Source organism: Heterocephalus glaber, unplaced genomic scaffold, assembly GCF_053883595.1.
Source record: "Heterocephalus glaber isolate CG9 unplaced genomic scaffold, H.glaber_assembly_v1.0 deba00001719, whole genome shotgun sequence".
Taxonomy (NCBI): Eukaryota; Metazoa; Chordata; class Mammalia; order Rodentia; family Bathyergidae; genus Heterocephalus; species Heterocephalus glaber.
This window is the reverse complement of record NW_028258432.1, coordinates 3,013,839-3,036,540: the sequence shown is the minus strand read 5'-3', so window position 1 is coordinate 3,036,540 and position 22,702 is coordinate 3,013,839. Positions and strand designations below refer to the sequence as shown.

The 22,702-nt window shown below is 39.3% G+C and overlaps 1 protein-coding gene across 10 annotated transcripts in view; it reads left to right on the top strand.

Moving 5' to 3' along the window:
• The window catches only part of LOC101702786 (zDHHC palmitoyltransferase 20), a 67,747-nt gene that overhangs the window by 39,685 nt on the left and 5,360 nt on the right, over positions 1–22,702 (top strand). For 2 of the 10 annotated variants that reach the window (XM_013075839.3, XM_021236363.2), the window contains exons 5-12: positions 3,378–3,447; positions 4,914–4,946; positions 5,679–5,799; positions 11,687–11,722; positions 12,544–12,676; positions 16,055–16,181; positions 20,206–20,295; positions 21,647–21,762. In XM_013075839.3, the coding sequence (XP_012931293.2) occupies positions 3,378–3,447; positions 4,914–4,946; positions 5,679–5,799; positions 11,687–11,722; positions 12,544–12,676; positions 16,055–16,181; positions 20,206–20,295; positions 21,647–21,762 (726 nt within the window). Of the gene's footprint in view, positions 1–3,377; positions 3,448–4,913; positions 4,947–5,678; positions 5,800–11,686; positions 11,723–12,543; positions 12,677–16,054; positions 16,182–20,205; positions 20,296–21,253; positions 21,298–21,646; positions 21,763–22,702 lie in introns of all 10 variants that reach the window. The other 8 variants (XR_002386180.2, XM_021236364.2, XM_087199462.1 and 5 more) reach the window with 6 other exon arrangements.

Genomic DNA, 22,702 nt, shown 5'->3' with positions numbered 1-22,702 from the left:
CACACCCCACTGTGCCCAGCTCTGGTTATTTTCTTCCACTAATTTTCCACATCGGAGTCTGACCTAATTTTTTGTCATAAATAATGATATTTATTAGTATTAATAGCATCATGATAATAACTGATTTATGGTGAATCTGATATGGTCTAGCATTTAGTTTTAATCCTCATAATAGTCCTTATACTTGGTATTGTTTGTATTTGCAGATGAGAAATCCATGGCTTTGGTAAGTTACAGACCCAAGGTCACAAACTAGGGAGTGAAAGAACTAGTATCAGACCTAGCAGTTGACTGAACCTTGCCAGCTCCAGGACAGGGTGCTGTAGTGTGCCTTTGCAGACTAGCTTCCTGTATCTCACTTAGCTCTTTGTGTCTCCATCTTTGTTCTTACACTTACAGAGATTGATTTCTGAACATTTTCCTCGCCTTTCCCCTAGCTTTCTCTTTAAAAATCTTGCTGTATACAAGGATTATATGTCTACAGAGTGGCCAGAGATCAGCTTGTACCCTGGTGCAGCATTCTTCCTGTATTTCCAGAAGAGGAAATTACAAACTCCTGCCCCAGAACATCCAGTAACCATTACCTAGGGATTCCTCATTCATCTTGGCATGTGTCTTTCAATCCAGCATCTGTGGTTCTTACTAGAGCTTCATTCTTGTATTTCCCACTTCCAAAGTATTACTGTTCTTTTATAACCTACTGTCCAAAACTTCAAACTCATACAAAAGCAGACTTACCCATTTACAGCCTAGTCCCATGGTGGCAGGTGGCAAGGTGGCTTTGTTCACTTTTACTGTCAGTATCTAGCAGTGTTTGTCTGATGTAAAAACTCTATTGGTTGAAGGAATGAAAAAGCACTCTACCTTCACCCCGGCGAAACCTGGCTATATTTCTGTTCTTGGCACCATTAGCTGCCTTTGACAAGAAACCCAAGTTTCCTTTGATAGCTACTTTTATAGAGACCCAAATAGTAGTTACCAAACTCTGTCTTCTGAGGTCTGTGTAGTTTCATCCCATCCCAGAGCCTTGGTATTTCATAACTTCCATGCTGACAGGATGTCTAGTGGAGGATGCAGAGGAGAGGGAAAGGAAGGTCCTTGCCTCCTGCTCAGGGCTTCCTGTTCATTTAGCGTGTAACTTTGGGCAGGTTATTTTCACTCTCTGGTTGTCAGTATGTTTTTATCTATGAAATGAAGAGATTGAACTAGAAACCTGAAAGGCTTTTTGTTTATAGTCCTACACTATATGGTTGTCTCTCCCTAATGCCTAGCCCAGGCAAGATAATATTGAAAAGACAGGCCGGGGATTTAGCTCAGTGGTTCCGCCGCCTGCCTCGCAAGCGCAAGGACCCAAGTTTGATCCCCGGTACCACAAAAAAAAAAAAAAAAAAAAATTGCAAAGACTGTAAATAAAACGTAACTTATTCTTGCGTAAATTCCCTTCATCCTAAAGAAATTTTTGTTTAAATTAGAACATGATTTGAAAAAAAAAAAATGTTTAAGAACACCAAGTGAAAAATCTATCCCTCCTCCCTGGCAAGACTTCCCAGAGGCACTGTCTTATGTGTCATATCAGAAATGTTTTATACATAATAGAGCATTGCAAAACTAATGTGTACACAATTAACAAATAGGATTGATAAAATATTAACTAGTGCAGATTTGGTTACCTGGATAGATCTATCAGCTGTACCTTCTAACATGGTTTTAAAATATATTTTGTCTCTTTCTTGTTAATTCACTTCTTGAAGGTGTTTGCATTTTATAGGGATACGGTAGTCATATGTGTAAAAAGAAAACATCTTTTCCCTCTGCCAGTGGAAACAAGGGCATATTCAAACTACTGTATGATTTGCTTTTTCCGTTTAATATATTTGTATTTTTCTATGTTAGGTCTGTCAACCAAAATTTCAACAAATTTCGTTTTCAAGACCAAAATAGCTTTTATTGACGATTCATGAACTGGGTGGGATCTGGTTTACAAAATAGGAAAGAGTTTGGATGTGTTGAATGCAGGGCCAGGCTTTATATAAAGGCAAAAAAAAAGTTGAAGAAAGTAAAAACAAGGAACAAATACAGATTGGTCATTTCAAAGTTGCTTTCCTGTAGGGCTATACGTGAAATCTGTTAGCTGAATGAGATTTGGCTGTCATCTCTTTTCTTAGCTCTCATAAGTTCTGCTTTTACAGGTAAACAAGTTAGGTTTCTGTTTGGTACAAGGACCCTTAGCATGAGTGACTCCATTTTGAGCCTGCTGTCTTTTCCTTAATGGGACATACAAATGTGTTTTGTATGGAAATTTTTTGTTAAAATCTATGTAGTATTTCACTGTATGGATATGCCCTAAAATGCTTAACCATTTTCTAAGTCAAATTATTCCTAATGTTTTATTAAAAACAATGCTGTAATGAAGATCTCTATTCTTTGTTGTTCTTCATACAAGTCAAGCGTGCACCTGCCTCAGGATCTATGCCCTCTGATTAGAATCCGCTTTCTTTTAGCTACATGTCTGACTAACTCAGTTCTTTCAATTTCACTTCTCTCACGTGTTTCTGTAACGACAATGCCCTTGTCCCCCTTCTCTTCTATCACTAATGCATTGTTTATTTAGTTAACTTGATTATTATTCATCTCCTTAAGTAGAATATAAACTCCATGAAGGCAGGGATTTTTTACCTAGGGTGGTTGTCTGGTATCTAGTTGGTTCTTCATGTCTTTTGAATGAATGAATGTATGAATAAGGTAATAATAGCCTATATTTACTGGGAATTTAGTGGGAAACAGGTTTTTTCAAAACTATTTTCAGTTTTGGTGTTTGGTGTAGGGATGGCAGATAGGAGGTTTTGTTTGTGTGTGTATTTAATAATGTTCAGAATTTTAAAACCAAAAGCCCATAGGATGCCTTATTGGATACCTTTTTTTTTTTTTCTTTTTGGTACTGGGGATCGAACTCGGGTCCTTGCGCTTGCACAGCAGGCGGCGAAACCACTGAGCTAAATCCCCAGCCCATTATTGGATACCTTTTTATGTTCAACCATAGGCATTGTGGTATAGCTGGAAAAAAATATTTGATTTGGGACTTAGTAAATCTGAGCTCTGGCCTACTTGTGCTGCTCACCTTGGTGTTTGATGTTGTACAAGTCATTTGTTGGGTTTGGATATTCTTTATTCAGTATGAAAAATTCTGAAAAAAACTACTGAGGTTCTCTGCTATCTCTTGACACTTTGATTTGAGAAGCTCTCCGTTCATTTTGTTATTTTATAAATACTAGTTATCAATTTCCCAGAGTAATTGATTTTTTTAAAATCAAGTTTTATTTCAAATTAATTAGGCTTGTATACCCTTCAGCATCTGTCTTTTGCTTTCTTTCCTGTAGCTATCAGATATTGTGAAAAATGTCAGTTGATTAAACCTGATCGGACACATCACTGCTCAGCATGTGACACGTAAGTAGTATTAGTTGGTGGAAGAAGGAATGTTGTACATGCTTTCAACTTAGCAAATATGCTTCATCCTCTGCCATTGAAGAATTTTCCAAGTGTATGGAGCTAACAAAATATTTATGTAAGCTAGAATTTTCCCAGAAGTGTTCTTTAGTAACTGTTTCTCTCCTAGTTAGTAAAATTTCCTTAGCCTTAAATATGCTTTCTGTGCTTGTTCAATACAATATTAGTGAGTAAGTAATAATAATCCCCTTGAGAAAGATAACAATTTCCTGGATTTAAAGGCCATAATGATGGTTTCTTTGCTTTTAGTATTGTTAATATTAGAACTTTAAGAAAAATTAATTTTACAAGTTTTTTCAACTGTCATCTTTTTTTTTTTTGGTACCGGGGATCGAACTCGGGTTCTTGCGCTTGCGAGGCAGGCGGCGGAACCACTGGGCTCTCAACTGTCATCTTAGCATTTTCCCCGGAAAACCTTGGAAGAATTCAGTCCTTACACAATGTGAGAAGGTGATATTTTAAAGGAAAGATTGTTAGTTTGGTATCTCAGCTGATCCTGTATTTATAGGTAGATAAACTACCTAACTTTCTGGCTATGAGGTTACTCATTTGTTATATTACTGGGGATCATCTATGGCCTAACATATATATACTGCTAGGGAGGCATATTTTGAATTTGGGGTTTTTTTCCCTTATTATGGAAACAATATTATTACCCACAGGGTAAAATTGGATAAAATATTTAGGAAAAAAAATAATTTCCAAGTCCATCAGTGTTAATCTCCTGACATATTTGCTTCTAAAGTTTTTTTTTTTTTTTTTGGTACTGGGGATTGATCTCGGGACCTTGAGCTTGTGAGGCAGGCACCAGTGCTTCTAAAGTTTTATTTTCATGGTCTGTACATGTTTAAAGTAACAGGGTTCCTCTGTATTCCATTTTGTTTCCTTGAGCTACCTTGGGAGCTGGACCTATCTAATACCAAGTATTGTCCACCGTGTCTAAATAAAAAAATGTTATTTGGGGCTGGGGATTTAGCTCAGTGGTTTCGCCCCCTGCTGTGCAGGCTCAAGGACCCAAGTTCGATCCCCCGGTACCAGAAAGAAAATTGTTATTTGATGTTGTCCAGTGCAACTGGATATGCTCAGCTGAATTCCCAGTATAAAAGATTATGACCTCAGGGCTGGGGATTTAAAATGCTCAGTCAGTGGCATCATGCGTGCCTGCCTTGGAAGCACAAGGTCCTGAGTTTGATCCCCGGTACCAAAAAAAAAAAAGGAAAGAAAAGAAATGATTATGGCCTCTTATGTATGAAAGTACTTGTGGAAATATCAGAAATTATCTCTAACTTAATGTTTGTGGGTTGGTTCTGTAAGATATTGTTGTAAAGGAAAAATTTTAAGTGAAATAAAATTACAAAGAATTAGAATTTTCTGCACAGATTTTCTTACGGTTATTTGTTTCTTAGATGTGTTCTTAAGATGGATCATCACTGTCCTTGGTATGTATTAAAAAAATAGAAGAAATTACATCCATGGGTGGAGAGGTGGGAAGGAAGGAGTTGGGAATTATGTACTCCAATAGTCTATTTTGAGTGTCAATTTTTAATTAATCATAATAGTAACATTGATCTGCTTATACAGTATATATACATGTATATGTATGAACTTATTTATATTAAATGTTTTCCTTAAAATATCTTTTAATGTTGTTAACAAATGATGATTACAGTAATGATTATTAAGAATCACAGTACTCTGTAATTTCCAAACAACCCATTTCCAAGCTTTATGGTTGGTTGGTTGGTTGGTTGGTTGGTTTAGTTAGTAAGCAATACTAGGGCCTCATGCTCTATTGCTGAGCTACGTCCCCAATCCTTTTTATTTTGGACGGAATCTACTAAGTTGCCCAGGATGGCAGCTATGATACTCTTGCCTTAGTTTCCAGAGTAGCTGAGATTACAGTGTGTACCACTGCATCTGGCTAATACATCTTTATTTTTTTAAATTTTTATTTATGATAAAAAATACAAGTCACTGTCTTAACCACTTAGTAGTATTAAGTATTATTTACATCGTTGTACAGTCATCAGAACTTTCAACTTAATGAAACCAAAATTCTTTAATTCAGTAACTTCCCATCTCCCAGCCCTTGGCAACTCCCACTCAACTTTCTATTTCTGTAAATTTGTGACTTGTCTTGTTTTTATAACGTGACTTTCTTTATTTTCTAGGGTGAATAACTGTGTGGGATTTTCTAATTACAAATTCTTCATGCTGTTTTTATTGTATTCTCTGTTATATTGTCTTTTTGTTGCAACAACAGTTTTAGAGTACTTTATAAAATTTTGGACGGTGAGTCTTTTTTATCTTAAAACATGTATTTAAGACTTTTTAAAGTTGTTCTATGGCTAAGGAATTATTTCATTCTGATACTTTAATTTTACTAGTTAGACTTTTTTTTAGACTCATATACATGTTTATTTGTAAGTAAATATCCATTCCACAAGATACCGTGAGCTTTTCTTTGTGGTCCAAATTATTCTCAGCCACACTGTAACAAAGTCAAACTGCTTTTCTTTGACTTGATGAGCCAGATTGCACTACAATAAAAGCAACAGTGCAGCTCTAACCTGCTTCCTGTCTATGTAGATTTTCAGCATTTCTTAAAATGGCAAATGGTTGAAAACGGTCAAATGTCTGATCAACAGAACTAGTTAAATATATCTATACAAAGGAATGCAGTGCACCTAAGAAAGAAGAAGGAAGCTTTGTGTGACAAACAGTATGACGTGGTCTTTGAGATGTATTGTGTGAAAGGTACAAGGCACTGAAGAGTACATATAGTGTGCTGCCATGGGAAAATAACATACACGTGTATAGTCTTCTCTGGAGAATACAGTTAAAGGAAACATGCTCTTTACAGTTATCTTTTGAATTTGTATGTTAAGTAGTCTACTCAAAATAAATAATAAGCTTAAACATTTTTTAGTATGGAAATACATATTTCAGGGGAAAAGTCTACCAAAAATGTGGAAAGAAGTGCCTCCTCGAAGTGCAGAGAACTTAACTATACTTTTTCATGAGTAGCCTTTTAGCATTATTTGATTTTATCTGTATATGTGCCATTTTGGTAAAATTTAGAAATAATTTAAAAATACATTATAACTCTTCCCTGTATGTGAACTGAGTTTCTGTTATAAACAGTGTGTGTGAGGCCACTTGGAGACAGGTTTTGTGAGAAAAAGCTTTATTCCTGACCAGGTGTGAACAGAAACTGAAATAAGGGGCAGATTTTAGCAGCTAGATGGAAAGAGCTGAATTTATTTCATCCCTGTGTGGCTGGGCTGACATGCGGGCTGGGGGAAAGAGAGAAAGAAAAGAGAAGAGATCCGCAGCTAGCTGGGAGAGAAATTAAGTTTATATAGGGCTTGGGAAAGGGGCTATGATCGTAAGGAATGTTTATGACTTGAGGGTCCAAGGATGGTCAGTGCAGGTGTGCAGACAATCACTGGACTTCCTGGTGCTGGGGAGGCTGTATACTCTGTCTTAAATTTTCTTTATAGCTGCATGTCTTATTTACTGAGAGTAGTAGCCCATTGTTTGTAGAGTGGCCTGTTTGCTTGTGAAGGTGAAGGTCTTATTCCGGCCAGGCATGATAGTTTCTGGATGTTATTCCTCTGGATGTTATTGCCTCCTCATTGTCAGGTCAGTCCTTGGCTCTCTGTGAGGTTTTTTCACAGTCTCATGGACACCTGTGGCCTTCGCAAGTACCAGCCTGAGCCTGGCTCTCACACCGCTGAGCCCCAGTCCTCAGTCACCAGTTGTGATCTATTGACCCCCAGACATGATGATGGCAGGCACCATAAAAACCACCATGTCTCATCCCTTGTGTCCTTCTCTTTTCATTGTTGTTCCTTTGTTTATCCAATGTGGGAACAGAATCTATCTACCACTATCAGCTGCTAGGCTGGAAAAGTTAAAGTCATCATTAAGCTCTTGGGGAACTTCTGAGCTCTTTGAGCCCTCACGAAACTTAGATCTAGAATCAGGATAGCATACTAACAATGAGCCTCTGTTTACTTACAAATGCCATATATCTGCTAGAATCTGAGCTCCACTGAAGGCAGCAATTTTTGTCTCTTTTGTTCATTGATGTAGCACCTAGATTATTGCCTGGCACACAGTATGTACTCAGTATATTTGTTGAATGAAGGCATAGCCACAGTCAAGATACTTAAACTTGTTTGTTTGTTCATCTTTAAAATTTGTAGTAATACTTAACCCATAGGATTGATGTGAAGATTAAAATTAATGTAAATATTTGATATACAGAAAACATTCAATGTCTTCGTTATACTTTTTCCAATTTGATGTTCCTCAAATCATTTCTAACCCTAAACCATGTCTATGTCTTCTAATTTCCTGTCTTTGTTCTCTCCCTTTCTTACATTCAGTGCCTGCTAATTTATGAGCAAAATATAATATTTTATACATGTTTAAAAGTTTATGTTTAGTAGCTACTAGTATGTCTTTTTGTGACCTTCCTACTTTGTCCTTTGATTTTTTTTTTTCTGGCATGTTTTGTATTTATGCAGGAAGGAGTTTCTTTCATTAAATATACTAATCTACATTTTTAAAAAACATTTTTTGAGAGAGGGTCTCACTGTGTAGTCAGGCTGTCCTTGGACTTGCACCAATCCTCCTGCCACAGCCTCTCCTGGGTGCTGGGATGACAGGTGTGCACCACCTGGCCCTGCTTCTAATGTATATTCTTGGCCTTGGTGTGACTAAGGGTTACTTAGGTAGAATATAGGAGTCACTAACCATAAAAGAAAATTAAAATTAAGAATTCCTAGCTGAGCATGGTGGTGCATGCCTGTCATCCCAGCACTATGGAGGCTAAGGCAGGTGGACTGCCATGAGTTCACGGCCAGCCTAGACTACACAGTGAGTTCAAGACCAGCCTGGACTACATAGCAAGACCCTGTCTCCAAAAAATAGATAGATAGAGAAGATAAGATAAAATAAAGAATTCGTTTTAGCCAGGTGCCACAACACATCTGTAGTCTCACCTACTCAGGAGGCTGAGGCAGGAAGATTGCTTGAGCCCATGGGTTCTAGGCCAGCCTATTTAAATCTTGAAAAAAAAATTTTTTTTTTATTCAGAAAGGTTGCTCTTAAAATGAAAAAAGGAAAGCTTCAGACTGGGAGAAGATACTTGCAATGGATACCTCTCACCAAGAACACGTACCCAGGCTACATAAGGCACTGCTGCTATTGATTCCTTTTCTGTCCTGGTTTACAGATGTAATTTCCATATTTTATGTGTATGTCTTCTAACCCTGTTTAGTTTTTGTCAAATCAAAGTTTTGCATTTTTTAAACGGTTGCTTTTATTTATGATTTTTGGTTCTTGTCATTGTAAATTTGCACAAATACTCACCTGTTGTCATCCTGCACTTTTATTTTCACTTCTACATTTAAGTCTGATTGTGAAGGGGGAGGTGTAGTTTAAAAGTGCTTTTCCATTCTTCCCGAAACACTGGGAGGTGTTTTAAATGCAGCTTTTACTATTACTCAGATATGACGAGGCCCATCCATTTAGAGACAGCCCACTTACTGGAAGATAACAGCCTCCAAAGCAAGGGGCGCACTGCTATGGGGCGTTCAGGCTGGCGGTTCTGTAGCATCAGGCACTGGGGCCAGATGGGAAGGGAGCTAAGAGATTGAGGAAGTTCAGGTAATCTCCGTGGGCTGTCTCGGTTGTCTTCTGGCTGGCCTGGGAATGATGAGGGCAAAGGAGTAGTGCCTGGGCGTGAGAGCCGGGCGGAGGTGGTGGTTGGAGTATAGCTCCATATTGGTTAGTTTGCACAGGAAAGGCACCATCCTAGCTGAGGCTTGCTCTCCCTCTGAGAATTGGCCAGCCTGAGAAGGGCAATCTCTCCCTAAGACAGTGAGGTTCCAAGAATACAGGAAATAAGGAAATGTGGTTACTGTTGAGGGGCTGTTATCATTATTCCAGTTTTCAGAGTTGGAAACAGATTGAAGAAGCTAGCCATCTACTCAGGGTCACATATTTAATATTATAGGTCACATACGTGAATATTATACCTGTTCATCTAAACATCCCAGTACTTCCCACTATCACTTGCTACTCATAGTCAACAATTAAAGCCCTAAGGCATGAAAGCACAATTTTATTTCCAGCAAACATCTAATATAGTTCAGAAGGATTTTCATTAAAACATCATTAGGTATTTGAATATTTAAAACCAGGTAGTTGGACTGGGGGTATAGCTCAGTGACAGAGTGCTTCCCCAGCATGTGCAAGGCCCTAGGTTTGATCTCAGCATCATTCTAGCACCACAGAAAACACATGAAAAAAACTCTACAAATAAGTAAGATGGAACTGGGGTGGAGGTGTCAGCACTTACTCTGCCTTTATTTGTACATAGTAGAGGACAGTACCACCCTACCTCTTGTGTGGTCTCAGCCCCAGGAATTTTGGCCTCTGTTGTCCCCCTTTGCTGGGCGCCTTTTCCAGTTTGCAAACTAACCATACTCAGTAGCCCTATTTAAATAAAAGATTCAGTGCCAGATGAATGAAGTGGAAATGATGTAATTTCATGTTTTTCCATCAGAAGATTCAGCAGTGTTTGCATATAATGATTTATTACTTTAAGGTTCATCCTAAGAACAGAATAGTAAATTTTCATCTACCTTTTTCTTCATTCAGTGCATATTTAGAACTTTCTCTCCCAGATGGGTTCTTTTGAGCTATATCAGAGAGAGCCCTGTCTCCCTGTCCTTGTAGAGCTTACTTTTGAGGAGAGAGACACATCATAAAAATAGGTCAGGGCAGGGGATTGGTTAAGTAGGGGGCCGGTATGAGGAACAAGGGACACAGTAAACGGGACAGGAGGGGACTTACTAAGAGTGGGACTGGAGCAGCTTACGAGGGAGTTGGGGGCAGTGGGAGACAAAGGGAACGCGTTGGTATCCTCAGCGTGTTTGGGGCAGCAGCAAGGAGGCCGTTGTGCTAGAGGAGTGTAGGGAACAGGGGAAGGGGATGTTACTAGAGCCTCTGCAGTGAGTCCTGGTCTCCTGTGAGCCAGGGCAGCACAAGGCGAATTACAGGAAAGGTAGCAAAATGAGACTTTGAGAAGCTGAGCTTTGGTCTCATCAGTGGCAAAGACGGAAGCACCACAGCTTACCGCACCTGATATTTAGTAATCAGGAGAAACAGATGTAACAAATGACTTGCAGAGAGTTCAGTACATCCGGGTAAACAAGATGTAACAATCCAAGAAGGATGAGGAACTGAGTAGATGTTTGTTCCTCCCAGGATGTCTCAGCTGTGTAATCTTGTCCTGGAGAATCACAGCATCACCGGATCATTGAGGTCTCAGTTGTGACTGGAGGCCAAAATGGAATTATGTCTCGGAATTCCATAGCCGGGCTGTAGGCAGGAGAACTAGGCTAACCAAATGATTTTTCCCTAGAATTATGTAGCGTTGCTCCCGACAGAGGAGAATAAGCAGGAGGAGACTAAGAGGAAGCCAGGGTGTGGGTGTTGGAGAGAGCTGGAAGGTGGCTGTTAGCCCACTGAACTGGGGAGAGCAGCAGCGACATGATCAGACCTGTGAAGGGTCGCTCTCATGGCTAGCCTGTGACCAGGTGGGAACGGGGAGGAGTCCCACAGCCAGCGCCTGTTGGAGCCTGTTGTAGTTTTCTAGCTGTAACAAAGTCATAGCAGTGAAGGTGGTAAGGTGTCGTCCTGTCTGGTTTGTGTGTGTGTGTGTGTGTGTATGTGTTGAGAAAGGGTCTGTGTCTCAGGCTGGCCTTGAACTAGTAGTGATCCTCTTGCCTCGGCCTCCCAAGTGCTGGGATTGCTTATGTGTGCCGTCACATATTACTTCAGGTCTAGTATTTAGAAACTGCTAATCAAAAGTTTAGAGAAACACATACTTGCTAAACCATTTTATTCTTTCTAGACATGAACCTGTTAAAAACTGAATGAAAAAGGTACATGTTGAAAGAGTACCTGAATTGTGCTTGAAGAACTAAATATTTTTGTCTGATTTTCTCTTGGGTTTTTAAAGAAAATATTATAGATAACTATTAGAGAACAACATCTTAGTGTTCCTTCAGAGCACACGGGATTTATAACAGTGCTCAGGTGTTCAGGATAATTTTGTATAAAAATTGGTTTCTTAATACATTGTCTCTATTTGCACAAGCTTTGCCACAGGAAATCTACAGAGAATTGTCCAAAGGTAAAAACATATTGCCATGACATTCTCATTATCTCTTTTTTGGGGGAGTGGGGGGTGACCGGGGATCAGACTTGGGACCTTGCACTTGCAAGGCAGGCAGCGGAACCACTGGGCTAAATTCCCGGCCCCCTCACTATCTCTTTTATGACATTTTATAGTGAATTGTATACAAAAATTTACTTCACAGGATAGTGAGATAAAAGGATCACTTAAGAGGTAAAGTGAGGAAAAAGAAATACCAAAATAATGTAATGTATAGTAAGGCTATAACTCAGTGGTAGAGCATATGAGGCCCTGGGTTGAATCCCCAGCACCAGAAACAAAAGCAGACAAAATGCTTTCATAATTTAACTAGCAGGGTGGATTCTTGGAGCTGTAAGAAAGAATAATAGAGAAGCAGTTTTCATTTACTGTCTTGTGGCAGATATATTTAGCAGATAGCTGGTCACTTTACAGGCTCTAGAGAGGGTGACACGGTCGGAGTCAGAGCAGCTAAGGCATGGACACTTCTGCAGCCGTGCACTGAAAATGGAGACCTGAGAAACAAGAGAAAACTCGAGCGTATCCCAGCACGTTTCTGGTGACAGCATACATGGTTAAAATAAGGGGATACTTCAGCATAGGTTCTGGACAGCGAGCAAAGCTTGGCTATAAAGTACAAAAGAAAATTGTGAGGCAGAAGAGTCCATCTTGTCGTTTGGTTACTGAGTAATATTGCTAAAATTTTTAAATTTTTTGTTGCAATCTGTAGGCAGAACTAAATTATGTTATATTTTAGAGGTTTAATGCCCTTAAAATTAACTTCTTTTTTCTTTCCTCAGAATGAACTGACAGATACACGTGCAAAATTCCACGTACTTTTCCTTTTCTTTGTGTCTGCAATGTTCTTCCTCAGTGTCCTCTCACTATTCAGCTACCACTGCTGGCTAGTTGGAAAAAATAGAACAACAATAGGTAAATAGGCCAAAATAAATGATAATTATTTAGGAACATAACCCTAAATGAATATGAAAATAGACAAGGCCAGCAGTCAGCTGATAGAGCAGTGTAAAATGGATCTCTGTTAAAACTGATTGGATACAAACTGTATAATAAATGTCAAGGTTCATTATATTGAACTAAGAATCACTTTAATAATTTCAGTAATAGGTTATATATAAAATATGGAATTTAAACAGATAAAAAAATATAATTTTAATAAAGAGCACCACTTGCCTAGCATATGCAAGGCCCTGGGTTTAATCTCCAGCACTGCAAATAAGCAAGCAAGCGCACGTGCGCACACACACACTCTGGGAGGCTGAGGCAGGAGGATTGAGAGTTGGATGCCAGCTTGAGCAATTTAGCAAGGCCTTGTCTGAAAGAAGAGCTGGGGAGATAGCATGGCACAAAGGCTCTGGGTTCAGTCCCCAGCACCACAGATAAAAAGGTTGACGATCACCTGCCATCCGAAACTCATATCCGCCAGGAGAATTGGGAAGAAACTGAACTCACTGTGTAGCTGTAGGCTGGCCTCAAACTCTCAGTGATGCTCCTGTCCCAGCTGGGTTTGCAGCGAGTGCCAGCACACCCAACTTGGAAATAGTTTTAATACAGAATACTGAAGAGAGGCTTTAGGGAAGCATTTAGATAGTAGTTACATTTGGATCATTCTAAGTTCCTGTGTCATTGGGTCCTGTAAGTTAGGGTTTCAGGGTAAGGATTTCTACACCCTTCCTCCTTCAGCCTGCCTTCTACTGTTAATCTCTCCTCCACTTCCATCACTCCTTTATCCTTTTTACATGTGCGTAAAATTCCTTACATTAACTAATTTATCTTCTCCATAGAATGTCCTGCCATCTTCTTATTCTTAATCAGAGATAACAAAAAGTTGGCATGCTGACAAAGGCCACCCCTTAAAACCTTCAGCAAAAGCTAAAAATGAAAAGATTTCACATAAAAATACCTAGAATTTTTGCTTTCCAAAGGATACATCTGATAATAGTGGGCCCATTTCCCACCTGGTGTCAACCAGTTGGAGCTGAGTGGTAGCCACCTGATGTAGGTTGTGCAGAAATGCTTTCATCTGCTGCCTCCCACTGGCCTGGCTTATTCACCCTGTGAGTCTTTGTGAGATGAATGTTTCCAGGGAAACCACTTCTCTACAAATAATTTTTTACCAGTGACCACAGTGAGAAACACATTTGCATCATGATTTGGTATGTATGCACACAGACTTACCAAATTACGTAAGTTAAGAATTTCACAGAGCATCATCGGTCTCAACTATGTGCACTGTGCTCTGATACTTTGCACTTTAGCTTGCGTTTTTGCCTTGATTGCATGGCCTGCTACAGCATCCTGGCCCATGCTTTGAAAACACATTGCCTGAGCACACCGTCTTTCTTACAGCCTCATCCTCTCACACCCCTGGCTGATTCTCCCTTGCAACATCCAGATTTTTATTCTATCTTGTTACAGTACCTTTGCCCTTCATAACTGTTACCCCAATTATATAATTTCCCCATGTTAAACGAGTCCCCGTGTTCAAACTGGTGCCATGGTCTAAACAGGCAAACTAGTCCCTTTGATTCTGGTGGCTTCTCATTCCCATAACCACACTTTGAGCTTTTAATTACCTAAAACTGAAAAACTTCTAAGGGTGAAATTTTCAACCAGAATATTTCGTTCTCTGACTATAATCTTTTAGTCTTTCCATTGTTCCTTTTCTGCAATCTAAAATACTTTGTTTTGTGGATCACTCAATCCTGTCTTATCCAACAGTTTTCTCCCACGTTTTTCTTCTGGTTTCATTTCTTATCCTTGTCCATTCAATATTCTGTAAGTTGACTTCAGAAACTCTTCACTGCACCATCCATCTTTTGCCCTTGGGTTTCCTCACGGCCCCATGGCCTGGGTTTTCCAGCTATCATTTCGTTCGCACAGACAAGACTGTTCACAGCTGAAGGGAATCTTACTCCCATAGCAAGACTGAGTGAGCATCTCCAGGCCTCACCGTGGCCCTTGACTCTTGACTACAGCGTCATGCGTTTCTGGTCATCTCTTAACCCACAGTGTAATTCCAGATTGGTTCACCATTCTCCTTGTTCTGCTGACCCTCATGAATTCTTCACAGAAAGCTTCAGAGTCACAAGCAAACTCATCTTCCACCTTTATAACCTTTCATACACACTGGTCCTTTCACACCTGCCGCTTTGCTCTATCTTCTGAGGAAAGATGTCATTTCTGGCATTCGAGTTCATCTTTAGGACACACAGGATGCCCTCCCATGTCTTCTGAGCTCCTTCCCTTCAGGGTTTTGTTTTGCTTTTGAGGGGAGACAGTTTGAGACAGGGTTTTGCTGTGTAATTTGGCTGGCTTTGAACTCACTATGTAGCAATGCTCCACGAGCTGGGATTATAGGTGTGTGCCACCACGCCTGGCCCTTCAGCTTTTACTCTACTTTGCTGCATCGTCAGTTGGAGAAACTGCTGGCTGCTTCTTATCCATAGCTTACAAAACATGCAGAAGTACATTGTTTTTAAGTAAAAAAAGCCGGGGATTTAGCTCAGTGGTGCTGCCTCCTGCCTCGCAAGCGCAAGGTCTCAAGTTCAATCCCCAGTACCAAAAGAAAAATTAAAATTAAAAAATAAATAAATAAAATATATGACACCAGAGTGGTCTGTAACCACTGTTGGCCTCTTCCTTGCTCGTGTTCAGGGTCACCCTCAAGTGCCCTGCCTTTTTCCTCACCTTCCCCTGCCACTGCCCCAGGACATGCGCAGTCTGATCCAGACAAAATCGGTTTTTCTCACCTCTGCTCCCACGTGCTGAGTGTGACTTGCGGCCCACGTAGCTTTGCTTCCCTGGAGATTCTTTGGTAGGAATTTCATCTGCTTTTATCTTTGGATCACAAATACCTGGTTCTGTCCCTGTGAGAAACATGATAGGAAATTCATAAATAAGAGTAAAGTTGGAGTTAAAATATCTCTTTAAAAGATATACTGAACATAATTCATTAGAATTTTCAATAAGACTAGATAATTGTTTTGACATTTTATATAGTTGATAAAATAAAAATTACTTTTTTCTAAATAAGTTTCAGAAGACTTTAAAAATATATTTTTAATAGATACACAGTAATTGTAGATATTTATCAGCTACAGTGTAGCACATGTATATAATGTGTAATCTCAGGGTGATTGGCTTATCACCTATTCATTTCTAGTTATTTTTTAATAGCTACAAATATTTAAATTATATTTATGGTTTAACATGAGACATAAGCAAGAAAATTGATACTCCATCCCTTTTATAATTTTTAAATAAATTAATTAGCTTTTTTTTTAATAGAATCATTCCGTGCACCTACATTTTCATATGGACCTGATGGAAATGGTTTCTCTCTTGGGTACAGTAAAAATTGGAAACAAGTCTTTGGTGATGAAAAGAAATATTGGCTACTTCCAGTATTTTCAAGGTAACTTATAAATTGCAGGTCTCAGAAATTGTGAACTCTGTAGTAGTCTGTGTCTCTGATTGAATGTATTAAGATTCAGAGAATGTAATACATAATGGTATTTTTATGGGCCTTTAAAATGAATGATCAGAATAGCTTGATCAGACATAAAATACTTTATTCTCTTTCATTTTAAATTAGGGTTGGGCCGGGGATTTAGCTCAGTGGCACCACACCTGTCTCACAAATGCAAGGACCTGAGTTCGATCCCCAGTACCCAATAAATACAGAAAGAAAGTAGGTAGAGTTTGAGCACACTGTATGAATGGGGAGCAAAAAATATAGATGATGTATAAAAAAAATCCCTTATTTAAAAATAAATTGTTGGAATTGAATCTTAAGGATATACCTATTACTGCTGTAGCTTCAAAGATTCCATCACAGAAGTGAATAATACATTCTTTATTAAAACGCATAGTGCAACTTTACCTCAGTTGTAAAAGAAGATGTACTAACGATTCATAGTTTCCATTTTTCTCTAATTCCCGACCATTCTAGAACATCTGCATACCCAAGTCATTATACAGAAGAAAAATACTTATAATTTATGTGGTATATTTGTTAGGTACAGTTTTTTCCTTGACCAAATTACCTATTTTGGCTTTAAAAGTGATTTATGTGGTCTTCATTTTAGAAGGCTGCTTTTGCTTGGTGTTCGCTTCACTATCTTCTGGCCTGTGTTTTTTTATGATGAGAAGTTTGTGGTCAATTTTATTTTCTCACACTATAGAGAAGGTGTCTTTTCACTGGCTACTATAAAGACTTTCTGTTTAATCACTTCAAAATTTTCTTAAGATACACCTTGGTTTAGTTTCTTTTTTTAATTTTTTTTGGTACCGGGGATCAAACTCAGGTCCTTGCGCTTGCGAGGCAGGCGGTGGAACCACTGGGCCCAATCCCCGGCCCTGCCTTGGTTTAGTTTTCTTCATGTTTCTTGTTGGGATCAGTTGAGCCTCTTTCCTCTGGTTTTATAGTTTTCATCAAATTTGGAAAAATCGTTAACCATTGCTTCTCCCATCCCTGACATAGACAACGATTACAGGCATGTTAGTCCCCTCAGAGTTTCTCCCAGCCCAGTCCATTGTTATGTTCAGCCTTTTCCTTTTACATAGGTCTGTGGCTGTATATTCAAGTTCACCGCTGACTTGTGTACTTACTTTCTCTGTTGGCTCATGTTTTTGAGATGTTTCTGTTCCCCCTGATTGGAACATGGATCATTTGTTGAGAAAGTTATTTTCTCTGCTCAGTGAATTCATGGTTTTAGGTTCCCTCCAGCTTCCTGTTAGAAAGGTATTATTCTGTTCTTTTCCGCTGTGCATGGTCTCTGGAACATCAGCCTTACTGCTGTCCTAATCTGCTGTTTGTAAATTACTGCATGGACTCTTGTTATTTTCCCCACACCCACACATTTTTCTGTATCACCAGTTTTAAGCAGTTTTGTGATGGTACTTATCCTGCCTGCTTGTTCATTATGCTTTTTGAATCTGAATTTATAGCTTTCATCAGATTTAAATCAGTTTTACCCATTATGCCTTCACTTGGTTTTTTTTTTTCAGTCCTGGGATTGAACCCATGGCCTTTACACTGACCTACATCCCCATCCCTTTTCATTTTTTATTTTGAAACAGGGTCTTGGTCTTTTAAGTTCCTAAGTTGCCTGAGCTGGGGTTGAACTTGCCATCCTCCTGCCTCAGCTCCCACTGCTGGGATCACAAGCAGGTGCTACCATGCCTGGCCTCAGTTGGTTTTCTCGTGTTTTTGCCTACTGCCCTCTTTTCTAGCCCTTCCCTGCCAGCCTTCCTGGCACTTTCAAGTATATACACATTCAGTTTCTTAGTAGCAACTCACAGATCATTGTTGTTCTACCCTCCTCCCCCATCCATTTTTTGGTCTTTGCTTCATTTTGGTTAGTTTCCGCTGCTGTGTCTAAAAGTCCATTCTTCTCTGCTTCTGCACTGTCTAAATCTGTTGGTAAGCCTATCTGGTGAGGTTTTCACTCTAGCTTACATTTCTGTTTTCGTTATATCTGTTATTCCTTTACATTTATGGACCTATTTATAATCATCAGTTTGGAATCTACTAATTTTCATGGAAATTGTTAATTTTCTTTTTTTTTTGGTACCGGGGATTGAACTTGGATCCTTGCACTTGCAAAGCAGGCAGCGGAACCACTGAGCTAAATCCCTAGCCCAAAATTGTTAATTTTCTGATTCTGTTGGCTGTTTTTTTCTTAGCCATGGATCTCATTTTCTACATGTCTAGTAACTTTTGATTGGATGGTGAACATTTTGAGTGCTAATTTGCTGAACAGATTTTATTGTCCTTTTGTTTCTGTTTTTATTGAGACAGGGCCTCGCTCTGCATTCCAGGCTGCTCTTCAGCTCACTGTGTGGTCCAGGCTGCCCTCAAACTCCTGCCTCAGCCTCCAGAGTGCTGAGATTACAGGAATGTGTCTCCACGCCCAGCTTGTTTCCCTTTAAAGAATGTGAATTTGGTTTTGTCAGGAATTAGCTTACTTACGTCTCTGCTAGAGCTTTTTGAGGCTTTTTTTTAAGCTTATTTAGGTTGAGTCCAGAGTAGCATTTTCTTTAGGGCTAGTTTAGCCTTAGACTTCAAATGAAGTCCCTCAGATTCATGGCAGAGATCTCTCCACTTTGCGTGATCAGAGTTGAATGCTTCCCAGTGTTGTGAGGACTCTGAATTTGTTCCTTACACTTCCTGGTTCTTTTCCCAGATTCACCTGGATAGCTTAATATTTATCAAAACACTCAAATACAGGACTTTGCACACTGCTGCAGTAATTTCTCTATGTGTCTTCTTCTTGCTCTGTTCTGTCTCGTAGATTGAGGCCACTTCAGCTCTCAAAACTCCCATCTCTGTCACCTCGATTCACGGGACTACCTTGCTCTGCTTGGAGTCCCCTTCTGGTGCTACAGTTGTGGCAGAAAGTTGGTCTACTTATTTTTCTTCTTTTTGAGACCACAGTACTGTGCAGCCTTGTGTTGAAACATTACTTCCAGTTTCTGGCTGTCTATGATGGCCTGTCACACTTACCAGTTATTCTGTCTTGGCTGGAGGTGACAGCCCCTGTTGTATACAGTTTTGATATAAGAATGTGAAAATAAGACATAACTATAGGGTTTTTTTTTACACTAGTAACTTCTTTTTTTGTTTCTGTTTTTTGAGACAGGGTCTTGCTATATAGTTCAGGCTGGCCTTGTACTCACTATGTAACCCATGCTGTTTCTTAAACTCACAGCAATCCTCCTGCCTCAGCCTCCCAAGAGCTGGGACACTATAAACTTCTTGAAGGCAGAGATTTTCTTCTCTTTTGGTCACTATGTCCCCAGTGCTTAAAATATTACCCAGAATGTCATAGGCGTTCAATAGATGTTTGAGGTTGGTTTTTTTTTAAATTTGTTTTGCTGTGCTAGAGACCCTAACCAGGAGCCCATGCATGCTAGGCAAGTGCTTTTTCATTGAGCTATGCCCTCAGCCGTAGATAATGATTTGGTGAATGTTGTTGAATGAATGCATAGGTGGAGCTTACGTCTCTAATTTCAGGTTGAGCTTGGATGATTTCTTAAATGATTGTGATAAGAAAGCCACTGATCTGATTACTTGCTGACTAGAGATGGTGATCTTGATAGAGAGGACATTGTCTTAATATCTTATTCAGTTTACTTTTTTAGATGGTGTCTTGTCATGTTATGGAGCCTAGCCGGATTTAAACTCATAGGCTAAGCAGTTGTCCTGCCTCAGCCCCCCAAGTAGCTAGGATTAGAGGCGTGCTTGGTGCCCAGCTGACATTGTTTCTGAACATGTGCAAATCATAAAAGACAAGGGCTTGTGTGTTCAGTAGAGGTGATCTCTGAACTAGAGTCTCAGGACTAAAATGACAGCTCACAGTGACCTCCCCTCGTGCCTCTGAGAGCTGGTGTCAGGTCTGGTCTCGAGGCACACTGTTCTGTCTCTCATTGTGCAGCTTGGGTGATGGCTGCAGTTTCCCAGCTCGCCTGGTGGGGATGGATCCAGAACAGGCTTCCGCTGCAAACCAGAATGACTGTGCTGGAAGGTATGTTTCTTGTCCCTGTGTTTTCCAGTATTGATTATGAAACGAACCATGTACACACATATCTTATGGGCACATACAATAGCAATTCAGTGAGCCTTCATAAATAGGGGAAGAGAGATTCTATTTAAATTTTTTAAACTGTGGGTCAATGTGTATATGTGCCTAAAATGCTTAGAATTACTGTGTATTTTTATCCTTTGAACCAGAACCCTTGAGAATAGGGAAGGATGCTTCCGTATGAAGCGTACATCAGTAGTTAAACTAGGACAGTTGCAATGAGTGGAAATCTCTGGGCAAACTAGGAAGCAAGGAAAGTAAGATTCTTTTTAAATTTGATTGTATTGTCTTATATCAATTATATTTTTTTGAAGTAGTCATTGTACTAGTCATCATTGTATTTTGATAGGTCTTAAGACTGTCAAAATAATGAGTACTCAAAAATACAAATATTTTTCTGACTCATCTTAGTGGAAATTTTCTCATAATATTTGCATGATAAGCAGACTTTCATAAATTCAGTAATTTATGGAATTTTAAAGAAGATAGATACTTCTTTTGAAGTGAAACACTTGAAATGTATTTATTACGGAAATAAATTGTAGGAGGTGAGGGGCGCTGTGTTCCAAATTAGCATATTGACTTTAGAGGAACATAAACCTTTGAACCCAACAACTAAGGCCTCAGACCCCTAAAATTTATAATGGTCTTTGAAGTCACTGAAACTGTCTCAAGCCTGGCTTTCCCCTCTGTTAAGATGAAGATGATGAGACCTGCCTGCAGCCATCACTGAGAAGTCAGACAATGTGTACATGCCTAGCACACACTCTGGCCCACCATAGGCACCAGCAAATCTCAGTTCCCTTTTTCTTCCTTTCTTTCCTCCATGCCCTCCTTCCCTAGTTCTCTTAGCTAGAAGAATAAGTCTACGCTAAATCACTAAATCATTTTTTCCCCTTAGATCTAAACTGCAGAGGTAGAAAGCAGAAACTTGGGAAATGACAGGTAATTTTTTTGTACTGGCCAAAGACATAGCTCCTCACCTGTTGCTGTACTACCTTATGCCTCCTGATTAACATGTTAAAACACTCAGACTTGGGTCTGAAGCTTTTTTTCTTTTGTCTAATTGTTTACATTGGAAGTGTTGGAGTACAGATTCTCGGGTCTAGCGAGCCATGTAATGGGGGGTGTGGGCATATTTTTCCTTTGAAGATAGTTTTGGCTGAGTGCTGAGGTCTCATGAGTTGCCCTCATATATTTAGGAAAAGGAATACTAATTTGCTGCTTATTAATTTATTAAGTATTCTTAATTGAACATTAAATTATTTACTAAATTATTTTCTCCTCTTTTCAGTATTGGCTCAAATCCACCTTTTCCTATCAGACCACTTAGTGAATCAAAAAACCGCTTGTTGGACACTGAATCTCAGTGGCTGGAGAATGGAGTTGAAGAAGGTGCCATAAGATCAGGTAATGGTTCTCATATGGAAACACTGCTTATTTGGTTTAGATGAAATACATGTAAGAAAACTAAAAGAATGTGATGTTTTGAAATACTAAAACATGAAACATTTTAAGAAAATGTCTTATACGTGGAGTGGTTGTGTTTATTGGCAGCTTCTCCGGGGAAAGGAAGCAGAGTGAGGCAGACACAGAGGCTACTGTGTTTTGTGTTCAGTTCAGCTGGGGTTTTTTTTTTTTTGGTACTGGGGATCGAACTCTGGACCTTGTGCTTTGGAGGCACGCGGCAGCAGCTAGGGTTTTTGTTTCTAGCCATACGTTTTTTTCACTCAGAGGTGGAAAGTCCTTTTCCTGCTGCTCTGAATAGTGTTTTAACAACATTCTTTAGGGCCCCATCATATGCTTAGTTGAAAAAGCATTGTACTCTTTGCTGCCTTAGTTTTAAAAAAATGGGTACTGAGTATGTTTTAATGAAAACACACCCTCAACCCCCATACTGGGGATCGAACTCAGGCCCTTGTGCTTGCGAGGCAGGCACGGTGCCACTGAGCTAAATCTCCAGCCCTCTTTTAACCTTCTTAATGACTTGGTCATTTTTGTAAATTTTGGATATAGTATAGAATAAATTGAAGTGGGATTTCTAATCAGACCTAGGTTTAACAGTATCACCTGACTGCTTAGCCAGCATTGCAGCCTAAAGTATATTTGGAGTGCTTCTTAATGATAAAAATGTCTGAGGGGCTTCTTAATAATAATAATAATAATACTATTGTGTTCTTGCATTATAGAAAGAATTTGTACTAACTCTAGAAAATACCCTTAACACTTGCTGTCAATTTTTTTTTTTTTTTTTTTTTGGGAAGGATCATTTTGGCTTTTACCAGTACTGTAAAACCTCTCTTAAGTTAGTATTTTAGGGTAATAAGACCTCTTCTATAGATCAATAAAA